General features: G+C 39.2%; 2 protein-coding genes across 3 annotated transcripts in view; one reads left to right on the forward strand and one right to left on the reverse strand.

The window, feature by feature from the left end:
- dnttip2 (deoxynucleotidyltransferase, terminal, interacting protein 2) overlaps positions 1–16,470 on the forward strand; it is a 26,640-nt gene continuing 10,170 nt past the window's right edge. Inside the window, exons 1-7 of one of the 2 annotated variants that reach the window (XM_051947391.1) lie at positions 1–144; positions 1,377–3,310; positions 6,925–7,063; positions 7,283–7,378; positions 7,590–7,754; positions 9,065–9,174; positions 12,251–12,823. In XM_051947391.1, coding sequence (XP_051803351.1) covers positions 70–144; positions 1,377–3,310; positions 6,925–7,063; positions 7,283–7,378; positions 7,590–7,754; positions 9,065–9,174; positions 12,251–12,347 — 2,616 coding nt within the window. In that variant the 5' untranslated portion in view covers positions 1–69 and the 3' untranslated portion in view covers positions 12,348–12,823. Of the gene's footprint in view, positions 145–1,376; positions 3,311–6,924; positions 7,064–7,282; positions 7,379–7,589; positions 7,755–9,064; positions 9,175–12,250; positions 12,824–16,470 lie in introns of those variants that run through there. The other variant, XM_022200636.2, reaches the window with a different exon arrangement.
- Positions 12,507–16,470, reverse strand: part of spata6 (spermatogenesis associated 6) — a 36,984-nt gene continuing 33,020 nt past the window's right edge. The window contains exon 12 of the mRNA XM_051947392.1: positions 12,507–12,651. The gene's annotated coding sequence lies outside the window, so the exon portion shown is untranslated. The remainder of the gene's footprint in view (positions 12,652–16,470) is intronic.

Here is a 16,470-nt window from a genome sequence, read left to right on the forward strand (position 1 = left end):
CTTCATCGATTGGTGGCGTCTCCCGTCAGACCGGAAGTGAACCGAGCGAGGGGAGACACAGCGTGCAAGATGGTGGCGACCAGGAGAGGAGTCCGAGTGAGCTCTCCGGCTAAAACTGAGCCGGAGCCGGCGGCTGAGGTCCAGGTGAGTCCGGAGGAGAAGGTTCTGCTCACATCTGGACACGTCGCAGGGCACGCGGAGGTTCGATCCGCTGCGAATGAAGCCTGCGCGTGGCGGATCAATGGAGCCGATCAGAACTCACGTGGAGTTTGTAAACGTGTCGAGAAGTTAAAAAGGAAAAAACACAAATATCACAGTGACACAGCTGGATGTTGTTTATCCTGATGTTTAAATGAAGGTTTGAATCGTTAAATCACTGAATTATGATAAACTGTAGCATGATTTAAAACTATCAAGAAAAAGGGCAGCGACAAAATTATTTTTAAAGCAAAATTAAACAGTGTAAAATGCTATAAACAAGGCAGAACAGGGGAGCAGGTTGTCAGATCTGTTTTTAAAATGCATATAAACAAAACTAAAAATATTTACACCACGAAGAGCAAACAAAAGCCGTAAGAACCGTGTCGTTTTTCTTGAAGCTGTAAATGAGGAGACGCGTGTGGTTGAAGGAGGAAAACTAATGTTTTGAGTCAGTTTGATTTTCAAGTAGATTTTCACACACAAAGAACTGGATGTTGCATTTTTAACAGTAAACAAGAAGAAAGTTTTACAAAGAAGGACCAAAAGATTTTCACTAAAGGAAGCATTACAAGTCAGTAACTTATAAAACTAGTGAGCAAGTGTAGAAAATCCAAGGGATTATAAAAGTAACAGGAATATTTACAAAGTCAGTGCAGGAATGTGCAAATTATTTACCTGAGAATATGCAAAGCTACACAGATGCTTTTATTAGCTTGGATTTTTAGAGATTAATCCGTTATTCTTGTAGAAATTGAGCATTTTCTCTTAACATTTTTTCCTGTTTCATTCAAATTTTCCTCAAACTTTTTTTTTAATTAAACTGCTGTTTTTGGTAACTGGTGAATTTCTGTGAAACGAGCCGTCGTTTTCTCGCTGACCTCCAAACATCTCGACCACGTTGGCGCTGAAATCGCAGCTTTAATCTTCGGGGGGGTGACATGAGGGGAATTCTGTAAAGGCTGTAATAAATGCTCAGACTGCAGCAGTAAAAAGAGTCACTGAATGTCTTGTAGTGGCACAAAAGCCAAAATTTAGGACTAAATTCCAGGAATTCTGTTGTTTTTGTTGCATAGAGGTTGATTGAAAACTTAGACATTTAAGAGACCTCAACCGGATATACTTTAGTTTCTTATTTTAAAACCACTGAACCTCTTACATCTCTTTCCTCTCCACAGGCCACCCCGTCCGGTCGGAGAACCAGGAGGGCTGCTAAACAAGCAGAGAGTCCAACCCGGCATCAACCTGTTGAGGCCTGCAGCCAGGTCGAGAAGAAAGAAGAAGGAAATGTCCTCAACAGCCCGAGAAGAAGATGCACCAGAGCGTCCAGACTCCACAGCCCAGAGCAGCCGTCCACCCCGGTGGGCTCCACTCACGAAACGGACGTGTCAGACATGGAGTCCTGCTGCTCCACGGCGTCCAACAGAGAACCTCCGGCGACCAGAAGCACCAGGAGCAGAAGGAGGCAGCCTCGAGTGGCCCAGCAAGAAGACGAGGAGGTATCTGAGGTGGAATCGTGCTGTTCTGCTGTATCTGCCTCCAAACTTCCCCAGAGCAGCCGTCGGAGCACGAGGAGGAAGATGGTTCCTGAAAGTTCCGATGCTGAGAAAGGAGATGTTAAAGCCGAGGAGTCCTGCAGCTCAGAGTCCCAGAGAGTCACCAGAAGTCAGAGGAAAACCACCAGATCGACTACGAAACGGCAGACCGAGGACTCTGAGCTGTCCGACGCTGAAAGCTGCACTTCAAGCGTGTCAGGAGTTGACGTTTCTAAGTCGACAACCCGCAGATCTACCAGATCCAGGAGGCCACTTTGTCCTATCCCAATGCATCTAGACGAGCCGTCGGACAGCTCTCAGTCTTCTGCACCGACGGGCCGACGGACCAGAGCAACGACAGGGAAGGCAGCAGCAGACGGCAGCGAGCCCCAGTCTGACGGGTTTGAATCTGGACCCACTTACAGCGTCGCCACACGGAGACGGAGCAAAGCCGCAGGTCTTAAAGCCGTGGATTCGGACTCCGAGGTGACGGACGTTCATTCCCCGGTGGGCAGCCCGACCCGAGGCCGAGGGACGCCCTGCAGCAGCCGGACGGGTTCGGGGAACAGCAGCCGCGGAGCTCCGACCTCCAGAAGATCAGTCAGAGACATTACCGCTGTTAAAGAAAACACTGAAGAACCAACCGAGGAGGACGACTCTTTAAACGACTCTAAATTAGAAAACACAGTGATCACGGAGGACGCAGACTGCACGCTGGTGGAGGAGGAAAAGAGCCAGATAGAATCGGAAGAATCCAAAGTTGCAGCTGTTGAAGTGGAAAAGGAAGCATCAGAGAGCCCTGTTTGTGCTAATGAAGCTGTTAAAGAGCCTGCAGTGATGGCAGAAGACCAGCAGGAGGAGCCGTCTGCTGAAAAAGAAGCCGAGGACACCTCAGAGATGGAGAGGATGCAGGAAACAGCCCCATCATCAGAGCCGGTGCAGCCTTCAGTCACAGGAACAGTAGGTGAGAAGGCCTCAGAAACCACAGAGGACGCTGAGCTGAACGTCATGGAGGCCGCTGACGAGGACGCTCCACAGGCAGACGAGCTTCTGGATGCTGCTGAGGAAACCCGGCCCTGTGAGGAGGAGGAGAAAATGGAAGTCAGCACGTTGGAGACAGACGCTCAGCAGGTGGTGGAGTCCATCCAGGTCACATCGAGCCAGCAGCAGAAGGTCACGGTAGATTCAGAATCCGAGCAGGAACCCAAAGACGTCGTGGTTCAAAACAAACAAGTCATCAGCCTGTTGGACAGCAGCGAGGAGGAAGAAGATGATGAAGATGAGGACAGGGAAGTTTCTGAGGAAGAGGAGGAGGAGGTGGAGCCGAGAGGAGAAACTTCCAAGAAATCAGAAGCAGCAGCAGCATCGGTGGACGGACTGTTCATGATCGACACGCGACCCGGACAAGACGCCAACGAACATTATTACAAAGACGACAAGGAAGAGGAGACCACGAGTAAAAGAGATGAGCAGCAGGAGGAGGAAGAAGAGGAGTTTGTAGATGAGGAGGGAGACGACGACGATGATGACGACGACGAAGATGCACAAATCCTGTTCTCAAGCAGAGATTCTAGACTGTAAGTAAAGTAGATTACAGGTGGAGGCCTCAGATCAATATAAAGAAATGCACTTTAAGGAGAATACATCTGAGGATAAAACTAGCAATCATATCTTATTGTGGAAGGATTCTTCTCTTATTTGCCTTTTTGAAGAGAGTTAGATGAGAAGATCAAAGCCACGCTCATGTCTGTACAGTAAATATGCAAAGCTATTCAGCTGAAGGCAGCAGCTTTAAAAAGAACCGGTAGCTTGAGGATAAAAACTCTGCAGCACCTCCACCGCGTTGTACTGGAGAGACTGAGGTTTCTGCCGCTCACATTGTAAATATGCTCCCATTAAAACCACAAATAGTTGCTTTTACACAAAGCACAGTTGGCTTTTTTGACAAGAATTAATAAAGAAGGGCACAAGTGATTTGTACAAAGTAATGTCAATTAAAAGTATAAAGGGTAAGATAAGTTTTGGATAAGTGTTTACCCCCTTTATCAATATTTAGTCAATGCAAATGTATTTGTGTCACCTTAAAGGGGTAAATAGTTGCACAGTCACATCTTTTACATGCTAGATTTTAAATCAAATGACATTACTTTGTAAGAATCTGTTGTCACTTTGATATTAAAGAGTCTTTTTTGTACATTTTGACCCAAAAGCCATAGTAGAGTAGAGTAGCCTAGCCGCGTTGGACAACCCACGGCAACGAATTTAATTCTCTGCCAGGGTGGGTCTAGTTACCCTCCATAAGGCTCGAGGTTGGATGCTCCTAAAACTGGCCGGACCAATCACCATGAAGTGTAGAGTCAGAAGGCGGGCGTAACTAAGTGACGACAGAGGAGCGACGATTCTGACAGAAACAACCGGAAACAACTAGCCTAGACAACCCACGGCAACGAATTTAATTCTCTGCCAGGGTCGACAACAAAAACGACAACAGTCGTTGAGCTCCATTAGCACCGACTCTGAATAATCTTTCTGTTAACATGTCTGTAATATACTTGAGCTTCACCCATTGACTGTATAAATAAGGCTTCACCGAACTACCGTATCCTCCGATTTCCGGCGCTCTAGGAACTACGTCAGCCTGTTCGTTGTGCTGATTGGTTGACCCTCCAGTTATGTTTCGACTCGGCTTTGGCCACAGCCCTTAAAGATTTGAAGCTAAAATTCAACTTGAAAGATAAACAAAGGAGGGCACTGAAGTGTTTCATTGAGAAGAAAGACGTATTTGGACTTATGCCGACGGGATATGGCAAATCCTTAATATACCAGTTGGCTCCGCTGGTTGGGAAGCTAATGGGACTTAGCCACAAGCCGCCGGCGCTCTAGGAACTATGTCAGCCTATTCGTTGCGCTGATTGGTTGTATACCTACCCAGTTGCTGCAGAATGATATGAAAGACAACCTTTTAGCCCGCCTCCCTCCCTGTCGAGCGGCCCTAGACCCTTGTGTCTTCAGAGCATGGGTCTAGCGCGGCTAGGCTAATAGTTGAGTGTATCGATCATGATGTAAACTTTCAATTCCGCTCAATTGGGTAAATATTTTTATAGGTCCTCTGTTGACTGTATTTTATTTTGGGAGCTGTAGAGGTGCTGGTACTGTTTTGTTTTTTTTTAATACTGAGTTAAGCTAACTCTTCCCCATATTTCCAGTTATAATGTAGCATGATACTCCTGAAACTAGTGGTAGTCTGCTTATCTAAATTTTTGTAGAACTAATGGCTGTATATAAAAGATGTGAGGCCAGTGCCAAAGTGCCTTATAAACCTGCATTCTTTCTAGTGGCCAGCAGGGGGCGAATAAGTGAGACTGTGTAGAAGTCTATGAGAATATGACCCAACTTCGCCCTTCATTTGTTACCTCAGTGAACTTTTTTCCAATGAGTTGATAGTCTTATTTTTTAGTTCCAAAATTTATTCAGTCCAGCTTGATGTTAATTTAGTAAATTTCAGTCCCGTTCAGAAGAAAATAGGTGGTAGAGCAGGGTGTGTTTTAGGGTGTGGCTGCAGTATAAGAAGGAATAGAGTCCTGTAGTTCTCAGTCAGATCAACACCTCACTAGATGGGTCTGATTGAAAGAATCTAAGCTAGAGTTAGCCACATTTCAAACTTAAGCCTTCAAAAGGTCGTCCACAAACCAATAAATGACATCAGCAGGTCTTTGTCCATCTTTCAAATCCAGACTTTGGGTGGGACAGAAGAAATTGCGTTTCACGAAAAGACCAAATCCATCAATTGTGTTGTTTCACCTCCATTCGTCCCTGTTTGTGGCTTTTTGAAGACAGGAATCTTGAAAAAAACAGTCACAGTAATGCATTTTTTAAACTAACCGCTTCTATAGCACTCTTCTATTACAGCTGTTTTACAGTGAGATAAATCTCAAACGATGAATAGAAGAAAAGATTTTTACTGTCAGTTTCTCCACATTTCCAGGACATACAGAGGAACCAAAAAGACTTTTCTCTCACACCTTTGTGTTGGCACCATAAATTTAAAAAAAGATCAAAATCCAGTATGCAGGAGGTCCTCGAGTTACATCCGAGTTTTTTTCCTATGGCCCAATGTAAGTCGATTTTTGCTGCAAGTCAGAACTCCAGCGAAAATGTAAACAAAGCTGTTAGGTGCATCATGATATCGAACAATTCTTCGGAAAAGTCATGAATACCAGCGACTGTCATGCATGTCTGAGTCATTTTACAAGAAGATAGCAGAATAAGTTGCAATGTTTTTACAACTTGATCAAACAACGTCCCTTTGAAGGGCCAAAAGTTGTAGCGCAATCAAAGGTGGCGTACAACTGGCCAATGTAAACAAAGCCGTCTGATAGCGCCGCGTGACGACGTATTCCTTCGCTCTGCGCGCCAGCTAGTTTCACGTAACCAGTTGTGACGTAACGATGAAACGCCGTAGGTTGAGGACGTCATAAACAGAGGACCTCCTGTAAATAAGTAGTCTTATTTGTAACTTGCATGCTCTCATGTTCTCTGCCTTTCATGCTGCTAGAACTGTGAATTTCTCTTTGGAGATTAATAAAGTATCTATCTATCTATAAAAATCTCCCTATGAGCTGGTGGTAGTGACATCTTATTGAGGTGATAGTGCATATAGGGTAGCAGCTTGCAGAGATGTTCAGTGGATTTCTTATTGTCAACACATCCTAGAAAAAAACAAAACCAACAACATGTTTGTCAGTCTGTTTGACTTCCCTGAACTGTCTGTGGAACTCAACCCCAAAGCAAGTTGATTTTTTTTTAAAACGGCACTAAATAATATCCCTAAACAGCTGGACTCTACCGTTTTTATAAAATGTTAGTCATTGCAAACACTGCATTTGCTGACGACTGTTTTCAGCTGCGCATTAATACACATTTGGTGCAATATTAAGTACTTCTTATAGCAGGAAAATGGAGTAAATAATGTGAATGTTCAATATAATGAATGAACTTGGAGCTGTGCAGTACAGAGGAGTTTGAGATCCATCAGTTAGTAGGATCACTTCACTTTTTTGTGACCCCCCCCATTGTTTAAGAAAGAACAAACAGCTAAAGTAATGAGTTTGCACGGATTCTTCAAGTACATCATGATATTTTATTATTGTTCAAAGGTGAGAAATGAGACATGGCCGCCTATTTGTTTCAGGAAAGAGTTGTCCAGCCGTATTGACCCCGGCATCAGAGTGAAGCAGCTCGGGGGGTTATACATCAGTTTTGATGGCAGCAAATCAAAACCCGTCTCCAGTTCACTGCAAAAACTAAAGGAAAAGAAGATCCAAGATGAGGTAAATAAGCCATCGATTCCCCCCCCCCCCCTCCCTTTTGAAGGTGATCTGTGATGCAGAATGAATAGCGAACTTCATCGTTATGCAAGGACAAGTAAATCCAATAACACCTGAGATGCTGTTATTTTCCAATTCTTTCTGACTTTGAGCTTTTATGTGTGAGTAGCCGAGTGTTCAGAGAGTTTTCAGTGTTGTTTTTTTTTTTGTTGTCGTCTGCAGGTGATGAAGAAGAGTGTGATTGGACCGGACTTTGAAAAGAAAGACGCGGTGCCTCCATACACCGAATCCAAACAGAAAGCAAAGTTAAAACAAAGAGTAAGTTTCACAAAGTAATGCTTTGATTTGACTTTTTTGTGATTCCATCCGCAAAGTTTTGTCTCTTTATTTACTTTATTTTTGCAAGCAGCTACGACGCTTTCCGCCCAGAAATGTAACCAAAAGTAGTTTACCTTGATTTGCATTTAAATGTTTACTTCCAGCGCTTCAAAAATGTCTTTATAATCAGTGAAATTGTTGTCGTTCTCAGGCTGAGAGGGAAAAAACAACAGGAGACAGCTGGTTTAACATGAAGGCCCCAGAACTGACTCAGGAGCTGAAAGGAGACCTCCAGGTTCTGAAGATGAGAGGCTCCATGGATCCAAAGAGGTTCTACAAGAAGAACGACAGAGATGGTTTCCCCAAATACTTCCAGGTCAGTGGCGTCACTCACCTGCACCTCAGATTTACCCCCAATAGCATTTTAACAGCTATTACTTTATCAAAGTCAACTGTATTGTCCATTCTGAAACACGTAGAGGACATAGACAGAATTGAAATGCCGTTTTGTCTCAGGTGCAAACATGCAAGGCACGGTAGAAAAAACAGAAAAGATAAAAGACGTAGGGAACAAGACGCTAAGAAATGTGGTAAAATCCTGCCTGACTGGTGTACACATAGATATTTACAGATGACAGTACAGATTGAAGTCAATATATTGATTTAGAATATAAATAATACACAATAATATATTAGCAGTTATTAATTGATTAAATAATAATAATGTCCACATCAAAAATCTGTCTTTACAAATAGTAATATGTTCTTCTGCAATGCCTGACTCCAAAACAACTTATTATTTTAAAGATACTTGCTGTTATTTTCACAGTTTTTACAGTTTCTGAAGCATTACTGTTACATATTTAAATTTATTTTCAACAAATAATTTAAGAGCTGCTCTGGATTTAATCAATATCCAAATATTTCATTCATTCATCAGATTAATTGAATGAAAACTGATATTTACAGACTAAAGAAGCGGTGCAGTATGTTGTAATTGTTGGAAAATAAGTGATAAAAAAGTCCAGTCTGATTTATTTATCCCCTTGGAGAAATTCAAGTTATACAGCAAGTCACATGTTACATTGAAGAAAAAATAGTGAAACTAATGTGCAAAAGAACATACAATTAATGTGCAAATCATGCTGGTCATCGAAATGAGGTGCACCTTTGGATGTCTGATCCAGTGGGGAAAAAACACAAGAAACATCAGTAAATTCTGTAAATGACAGCAAAATGTATTGGATTTATTCGAAACCTCAACAAAAAGCAATGTTCCAATTATGTACTTGAAAAAAATGTGAACATACGCACAGTGTAGCCTGTGTGCAAAGAAAACTGCACCAAAGGAATATATGTTAGAAAGAAAATCAGCAATAGATTATGTTTTTATGTCCCAAATCCGATGCAACAACAAATTAGAAAAGTTGATTTGCAACTTTGTAGCACAACACAGTCTATTGTTGGGTGTAGCAAACCACCTGAGTGGACTTTTATCATGCATGTATTGATATTTTTACCGATAATACTGACAGTTTTATGCATTTATGAGCTTTTTAAATAGAGGAAATCTGTGTAATTCATGGGTGCTTGATATAAGTTGGCATGTTTGAGCTTCAAGTGCAGTCTGCAGTACTCACAGGGATTGTACTGAGTGTAAAGTGTTTGTTTTCATGTGTGACACAGGTCGGTACAGTGGTGGACAATCCGGTCGATTTCTATCATTCTCGTATCCCCAAGAAGGAGAGGAAGAGAACGATGGTGGAGGAGCTGATGGCTGATGCTGAGTTCAGACAGTAAGTCAAGTTTACACAGTCGTAGTTTTATTATGGTCACCTCATAGTAGTTAAAAAGCGGAGAGAACTCAGCAGCTGTCAATAATAATAACTTTATTTATATGTCACTTCCAAATCCAAGTGCTTTACAGAGCAAGCAACAAATAAAATACAATCAAATGATAATGGATAAAAACAATGGCTAAGAATTAAAAACAATGGGTAAGAACTCATCAAAACAATATCTAAGAACCCCACTGTTATAATATTCAAACCTGACGATGCTTCAGTACTGGTTGAGTTTATAGCGAAAATGTTATTAACACAAATAGAACTTTTATTATTCAGCCAAGGAACGCGGTGAAGTTATGTGACGATCGGCATACATTTGTGTGTGAATCCATCTGTTTGTCTGTGTGCAACATTACTCAGAAATGGACGAATTTGGATGAATTTTTCAGGGGAAGTCAGAAATTACACAAGGACCACCTGATTCAATTTTCACAGTGATGCAGCTTATAGTCTGGATTCAAGGCTTTGTTAAGGATTTCTTATGACGTTTTAGTGACATTTTGGACGACATGGGATGCCACAGAGAGGCATATCTGCCCATCTTTCTGCCTTGAATAAGTTCAGGCCTTTTATCTATCTATTCTTCCTTTTACCTTGCTACCTGCTCTTGACTAGTCATGTGATGTTGTAGCGCTTCCCAAATTCCTCAAATTTTGCCCTCCTCAAAAGGCAAACGTAACATGTTGTAAAAACATGCGATGTCGTCCAAAATTGGACAAAAACGTCATAGTTTAGTATGTCGTCCAAAATTGGACAAAAAGTCATAGTTTAGTATGTCGTCCAAAATTGGACAAAAAGTCATAGTTTAGTATGTCGTCCAAAATTGGACAAAAACGTCATAGTTTAGTATGTCGCCCAAAATTGGACAAGAACGTCATAGTTTAGTATGTCGCCCAAAATTGGACAAGAACGTCATATTCAAATTTTGCCCTCCTCAAAAGGCAAACGTAACATGTTGTAAAAACATGCGATGTCGTCCAAAATTGGACAAAAACGTCATAGTTTAGTATGTCGTCCAAAATTGGACAAAAAGTCATAGTTTAGTATGTCGTCCAAAATTGGACAAAAAGTCATAGTTTAGTATGTCGTCCAAAATTGGACAAGAACGTCATAGTTTAGTATGTCGCCCAAAATTGGACAAGAACGTCATAGTTTAGTATGTCGCCCAAAATTGGACAAGAACGTCATAGTTTAGTATGTCGCCCAAAATTGGACAAAAACGTCATAGTTTAGTATGTCGTCCAAAATTGTAAAAAAACGTCATAGTTTAATATGTCGCCCAAAATTGGACAAAAAACGTCATAATTTAGTATGTCGCCCAAAATTGGACAAAAACGTCATAGTTTAGTATGTCGTCCAAAATTGGACAAAAACGTCATAGTTTAGTATGTCGCCCAAAATTGGACAAAAAGTCATAGTTTAGTATGTCGTCCAAAATTGGACAAAAACGTCATAGTTTAGTATGTCGTCCAAAATTGGACAAAAACGTCATAGTTTAGTATGTCGCCCAAAATTGGACAAAAAGTCATAGTTTAGTATGTCGTCCAAAATTGGACAAAAACGTCATAGTTTAGTATGTCGTCCAAAATTGGACAAAAACGTCATAGTTTAGTATGTCGTCCAAAATTGGACAAGAACGTCATAGTTTAGTATGTCGTCCAAAATTGGACAAAAACGTCATAGTTTAGTATGTCGTCCAAAATTGGACAAGAACGTCATAGTTTAGTATGTCGCCCAAAATTGGACAAAAAGTCATAGTTTAGTATGTCGCCCAAAATTGGACAAAAACGTCATGGTTTAGTATGTCGTCCAAAATTGGACAAGAACGTCATAGTTTAGTATGTCGTCCAAAATTGGACAAAAAAGTCATAGTTTAGTATGTCGTCCAAAATTGTAAAAAACGTCATAGTTTAGTATGTCGTCCAAAATTGGACAAAAAAGTCATAGTTTAGTATGTCGTCCAAAATTGTAAAAAAACGTCATAGTTTAATATGTCGCCCAAAATTGGACAAAAAGTCATAGTTTAGTATGTCGCCCAAAATTGGACAAAAACGTCATGGTTTAGTATGTCGTCCAAAATTGGACAAGAACGTCATAGTTTAGTATGTCGTCCAAAATTGGACAAAAAAGTCATAGTTTAGTATGTCGTCCAAAATTGTAAAAAAACGTCATAGTTTAGTATGTCGTCCAAAATTGGACAAAAAAGTCATAGTTTAGTATGTCGTCCAAAATTGTAAAAAAACGTCATAGTTTAATATGTCGCCCAAAATTGGACAAAAAGTCATAGTTTAGTATGTCGCCCAAAATTGGACAAAAAGTCATAGTTTAGTATGTCGTCCAAAATTGGACAAAAAGTCATAGTTTAGTATGTCGCCCAAAATTGGACAAAAAGTCATAGTTTAGTATGTCGCCCAAAATTGGACAAAAAGTCATAGTTTAGTATGTCGTCCAAAATTGGACAAAAACGTCATAGTTTAGTATGTCGCCCAAAATTGGACAAAAACGTCATAGTTTAGTATGTCGCCCAAAATTGGACAAAAACGTCATAGTTTAGTATGTCGTCCAAAATTGTAAAAAAACGTCATAGTTTAATATGTCGCCCAAAATTGGACAAAAAGTCATAGTTTAGTATGTCGTCCAAAATTGGACAAAAACGTCATAGTTCAGCATGTCGTCCAAAAATGTCATAGTTCAGTATGTACGTTTGCATCACATTAAACAAATCCTACATGCACTCTGTCATGCAAAGCCATGCTGTTGCACTGTGTGCTGTTTAAATTCAAGACAAGACGCCACCCGACAAAATAAAATCCATGCAATACTTCCGTATGTCATCCAAGATTGGACAAAAATGTCACAGAAGAGTGAATGTGAACAGAAACTTGAAGTTCCCTCCAAATTTTTTGCCCTAAGTGTAGGTTTCAGCCAGTTAGAGGTCACATTCTTCTTTCTATTTATTGCTGATGGATCCCTTTAGGAAAAAACACACACAAACATTAAATACATCATTTTTTCTTTTTTTCAGCAACAACAAGAAGCGATACCAACACATTTTGGCAGAGAAAGCAGCACAGGGAGCCGGCAAGAGGAACAGAAGGAAGAGCAAATTCCACAGAAAGTGAAAATAATGACTTGACACGACGAACACTGATGACTCTGAGAGGATTCTCATAAATACTAATATTCAGTTTTTCAACAAGATCAGAGCCTGATTTGTATTTTGGAAGTTAAACATATTTACACAAAGCTTTGCTGGATGCTGCTTGTTCAAGACTCTTCCTTTATAAAGACTGAATGAGTGTGTGAACATCAGGAAGCTGATTGTGTGAAACAGACGATCAGAGTCGGCGTGATTTAGTAATAAACAGTCATTACTTTGTATAGTAAATATGATGTACATGCTTATATTTACAACTTTAACTTGACCTTTTTATTAACTCAAATGAACCTGGAATTTACACTATGAAAATTAAATGGGATCAATTGAACATTGAAATATTTTTGTCTCACACTGTTTGTGTAAAATCCAACTGGTCATAATTAAGGCGTCAGGATACAGATGTGTCTGATTAATTAAAAAGAAGATATATTTCCTCTGTCTCTGAGCACAAATGTATGAGAAGAATTTCGTTTGATCATTAATTAGATAATTGCTGCACATACAGCCAGAGAGTAACACTTCAGTCAAATAAAAAATGATCAAAAATGCCATACTATACTGTCCAATAAAAATGCCATTTTTTCAACGTGTCGTAAAAACATGCCATATGATGAAATGATGTAGAGTTGGCCATGAAAGACGCGATGGAGCAGTTTTCTTGGACAAAATCATCATGAATTTTGTCCAAAAAAAAAACGCCATACTATACTATGTCGAAAAAAAACTCATTTTTTTAACATGTCGTAAAAACATGCCATATGATGAGGTGCCAGTATAGTTCCACAGGTTAAGTGGGCTAACCATGTATAGGGGCTGGTCCCTAATGCAGTGGCCTGGGTTTGATTCCTGCTTGTGTGGCCCTTTGCTGCATGTCTTTTCCCTCATTTCCTGTCAATCTTTCTACACTGCACCTATCTAATACAGCAGGAAAAAGGCCAAAACAATAGTAATTTAAAGAAACATGCCATATGATGAAATAAAGTAGAGCAGCCTGTGAAAACACCAGCGAGCACTTTTCTTTGGGAAAAAAAACATCATGAATTTTGTCCGAAAAAAACGCCAATTTTTTCAACATGTCGTAAAAATATGAGGTACGATGGTGCGCCTGTATAGCTCAACAGGTTAAGTGGGCTAACCATGTATAGGGACTGGTCCCAAATGCAGTGCTCTGAGTTCGATTCTTGCTCACGCAGCCCTTTGCTGCATGTCTTCTCCCTCATTTCCTGTCAATCTCTCTATACTGCACCTATCTAACACAGCAGGAAAAAGGCCAAAACAATAGTAATTTAAAGAAACATGCCATATGATGAAATAATGTAGAGCAGCCTGTGAAAACACCAGCGAGATGTTTCCTTTGGAAAAAAAATCACCATGAATTTTGTCAAAAAAAATGCCTTACTATACTATGTCGAAAAAAAGTCATTTTTTTTAACATGTCGTAAAAACATGCCATATGATGAAATAATGTAAAGTAGGCCGAGAAAAACACTATAGAGCAGTTTTCTTTGGAAAAAAAAACCCATCATGAATTTTGTCCAAAAAAAATGCCTTACTATACTATGTCGAAAAAAATTTCATTTTTTTTAACATGTCGTAAAAACATGCCGTACGATAAGGCTCCCGTATAGCTCAACAGGTTAAGTGTGCTAACCACATATAGGGGCTGGTCTCAGATGCAGTGGCCTGGGTTTGATTCCCGCTTGTGTGGCCCTTTGCTGCATGTCTTCTCCCTCGTTTCCTGTCAATCTTTCTACACTGCACCTATCTAATACAGCAGGAAAAAGGCCAAAACAATAGTAATTTAAAGAAACATGCCATATGATGAAATAATGTAGAGTAGGCCGTGAAAACACCAGCAAGCAGTTTTCTTTGAAAAAAAATCATCATGAATTTTGTCAGAAAAAAACGCCATACTATACTATGTCGAAAAAAAATGCCATTTTTTCAACATGTTGTAAAAACATGCCATATGATGAAATAATGTAAAGTAGGCTGTGAAAAACACTACAGAGCACTTTTCTTTGGGAAAAAATTCATCATGAATTTTGTCCAAAAAATACGCCATACTACGATGTCGAAAAAAATGCCAATTTTTTCAACATGTCGTAAAAACATGCCATATGATGAAATAATGTAAAGTAGTCCAAGAAAAACACTATAGAGCAGTTTTCTATGGAAAAAAAATCATCATGAATTTTGTCCAAAAAAAACGCCTGACTACTATGTCGAAAATAAAAGTCATTTTTTTAACATGTTGTAAAAACATGCCATATGATGAAATAATGTAAAGAAGGCCATGAAAAACACTATAGAGCACTTTTCTTTGGGAAAAAACCATCATGAATTTTGTCCAAAAAAAATGCCATACTATATACTATGTCGAAAAAAAAGTCAGTTTTTAACATGTTGTAAAAACATGCCATATGATGAAATAATGTAAAGTAGGCCGAGATAAACACTCTAGAGCAGTTTTCTTTGGAAAAACAATCATCATGAATTTTGTTCAAAAAAAAGCCATACTATATTATGTCGAAAAAAGTCATTTTTTTTAACATGTCGTAAAAACATGCCATATGATGAAATAATGTAAAGTAGGCCGTGAAAAACACCATAGAGCACTTTTCTTTGGGAAAAAAAATCATCATGAATTTTGTTCAAAAAAAAGCCATACTATATTATGTCGAAAAATGTCATTTTTTTAACATGTCGTAAAAACATGCCATATGATGAAATAATGTAAAGTACGCCGTAAAAAACACTATAGAGCATTTTTCTTTGGAAAAAAAATCATCATGAATTTTGTCCAAAAAAAATGCCATATTATATACTATGTTGAAAAATGCCATTTTTTTAACATGTCGTAAAAACATGCCATATGATGAAATAATGTAAAGTAGGCCGTGAAAAACACTATAGAGCACTTTTCTTTGGGAAAAAAAATCATCGTGAATTTTGTCCAAAAAAAAGCCTTACTATACTATGTCGAAAAAAATGTCATTTTTTTTAACATGTTGTAAAAACATGCCATATGATGAAATAATGTAGAGTAGGCCGAGAAAAACACCATAGAGCAGTTTTCTTTGGGAAAAAAATCATCATGAATTTTGTCCAAAAAAAAGCCTTACTATACTATGTCGAAAAAAATGTCATTTTTTTTAACATGTCGTAAAAACATGCCGTACGATAAGGCTCCCGTATAGCTCAACAGGTTAAGTGTGCTAACCATGTATAGGGGCTGGTCTCAGACGCAGCGGCCTGGGTTTGATTCCCGCTTGCGTGGCCTTTGCTGCGTGTCTTCTCCTTCATTTCCTGTCAATCTCTCTACACTGCACCGATCTAATACAGCAGGAAAAAGGCCAAAACAATAGTACTTTAAAGAAACATGCCATATGATGAAATAATGTAGAGCAGCCTGTGAAAACACCAGCGAGATGTTTCCTTTGGAAAAAAAATCATCATGAATTTTGTCCAAAAAAAAAGTCATTTTTTTAACATGTTGTAAAAACATGCCATATGATGAAATAATGTAAAGTACGCCGTAAAAAACACTACAGAGCACTTTTCTTTGGGAAAAAAAATCATCATGAATTTTGTCCAAAAAAAGCCATACTATAGTGTCGAAAAAAAAAGTCATTTTTTTTAACATGTTGTAAAAACATGCCATATGATGAAATAATGTAGAGTAGGCCATGAAAAACACTACAGAGCACTTTTCTTTGGGAAAAAAATCATCATGAATTTTGTCCAAAAGAAATGCCTTACTATACTATAAGTGTCGAAAAAAAAAGTCATTTTTTTAACATGTTGTAAAAACATGCCATATGATGAAATAATGTAGAGTAGGCCATGAAAAACACGACAGAGCACTTTTCTTTGGGAAAAAAATCATCATGAATTTTGTCCAAAAGAAATGCCTTACTATACTATGCCGAAAAAAAAGTCAGTTTTTTAACATGTTGTAAAAACATGCCATATGATGAAATAATGTAAAGCAGGCCGAGAAAAACACTATAGAGCACTTTTCTTTGGGAAAAAAATCATCATGAATTTTGTCCAAAAAAAAGCCTTACTATACTATGTCGAAA

The sequence above is a fragment of the Acanthochromis polyacanthus genome, chromosome 4, assembly GCF_021347895.1.
Source record: "Acanthochromis polyacanthus isolate Apoly-LR-REF ecotype Palm Island chromosome 4, KAUST_Apoly_ChrSc, whole genome shotgun sequence".
In the NCBI taxonomy this organism is placed as follows: Eukaryota; Metazoa; Chordata; class Actinopteri; family Pomacentridae; genus Acanthochromis; species Acanthochromis polyacanthus.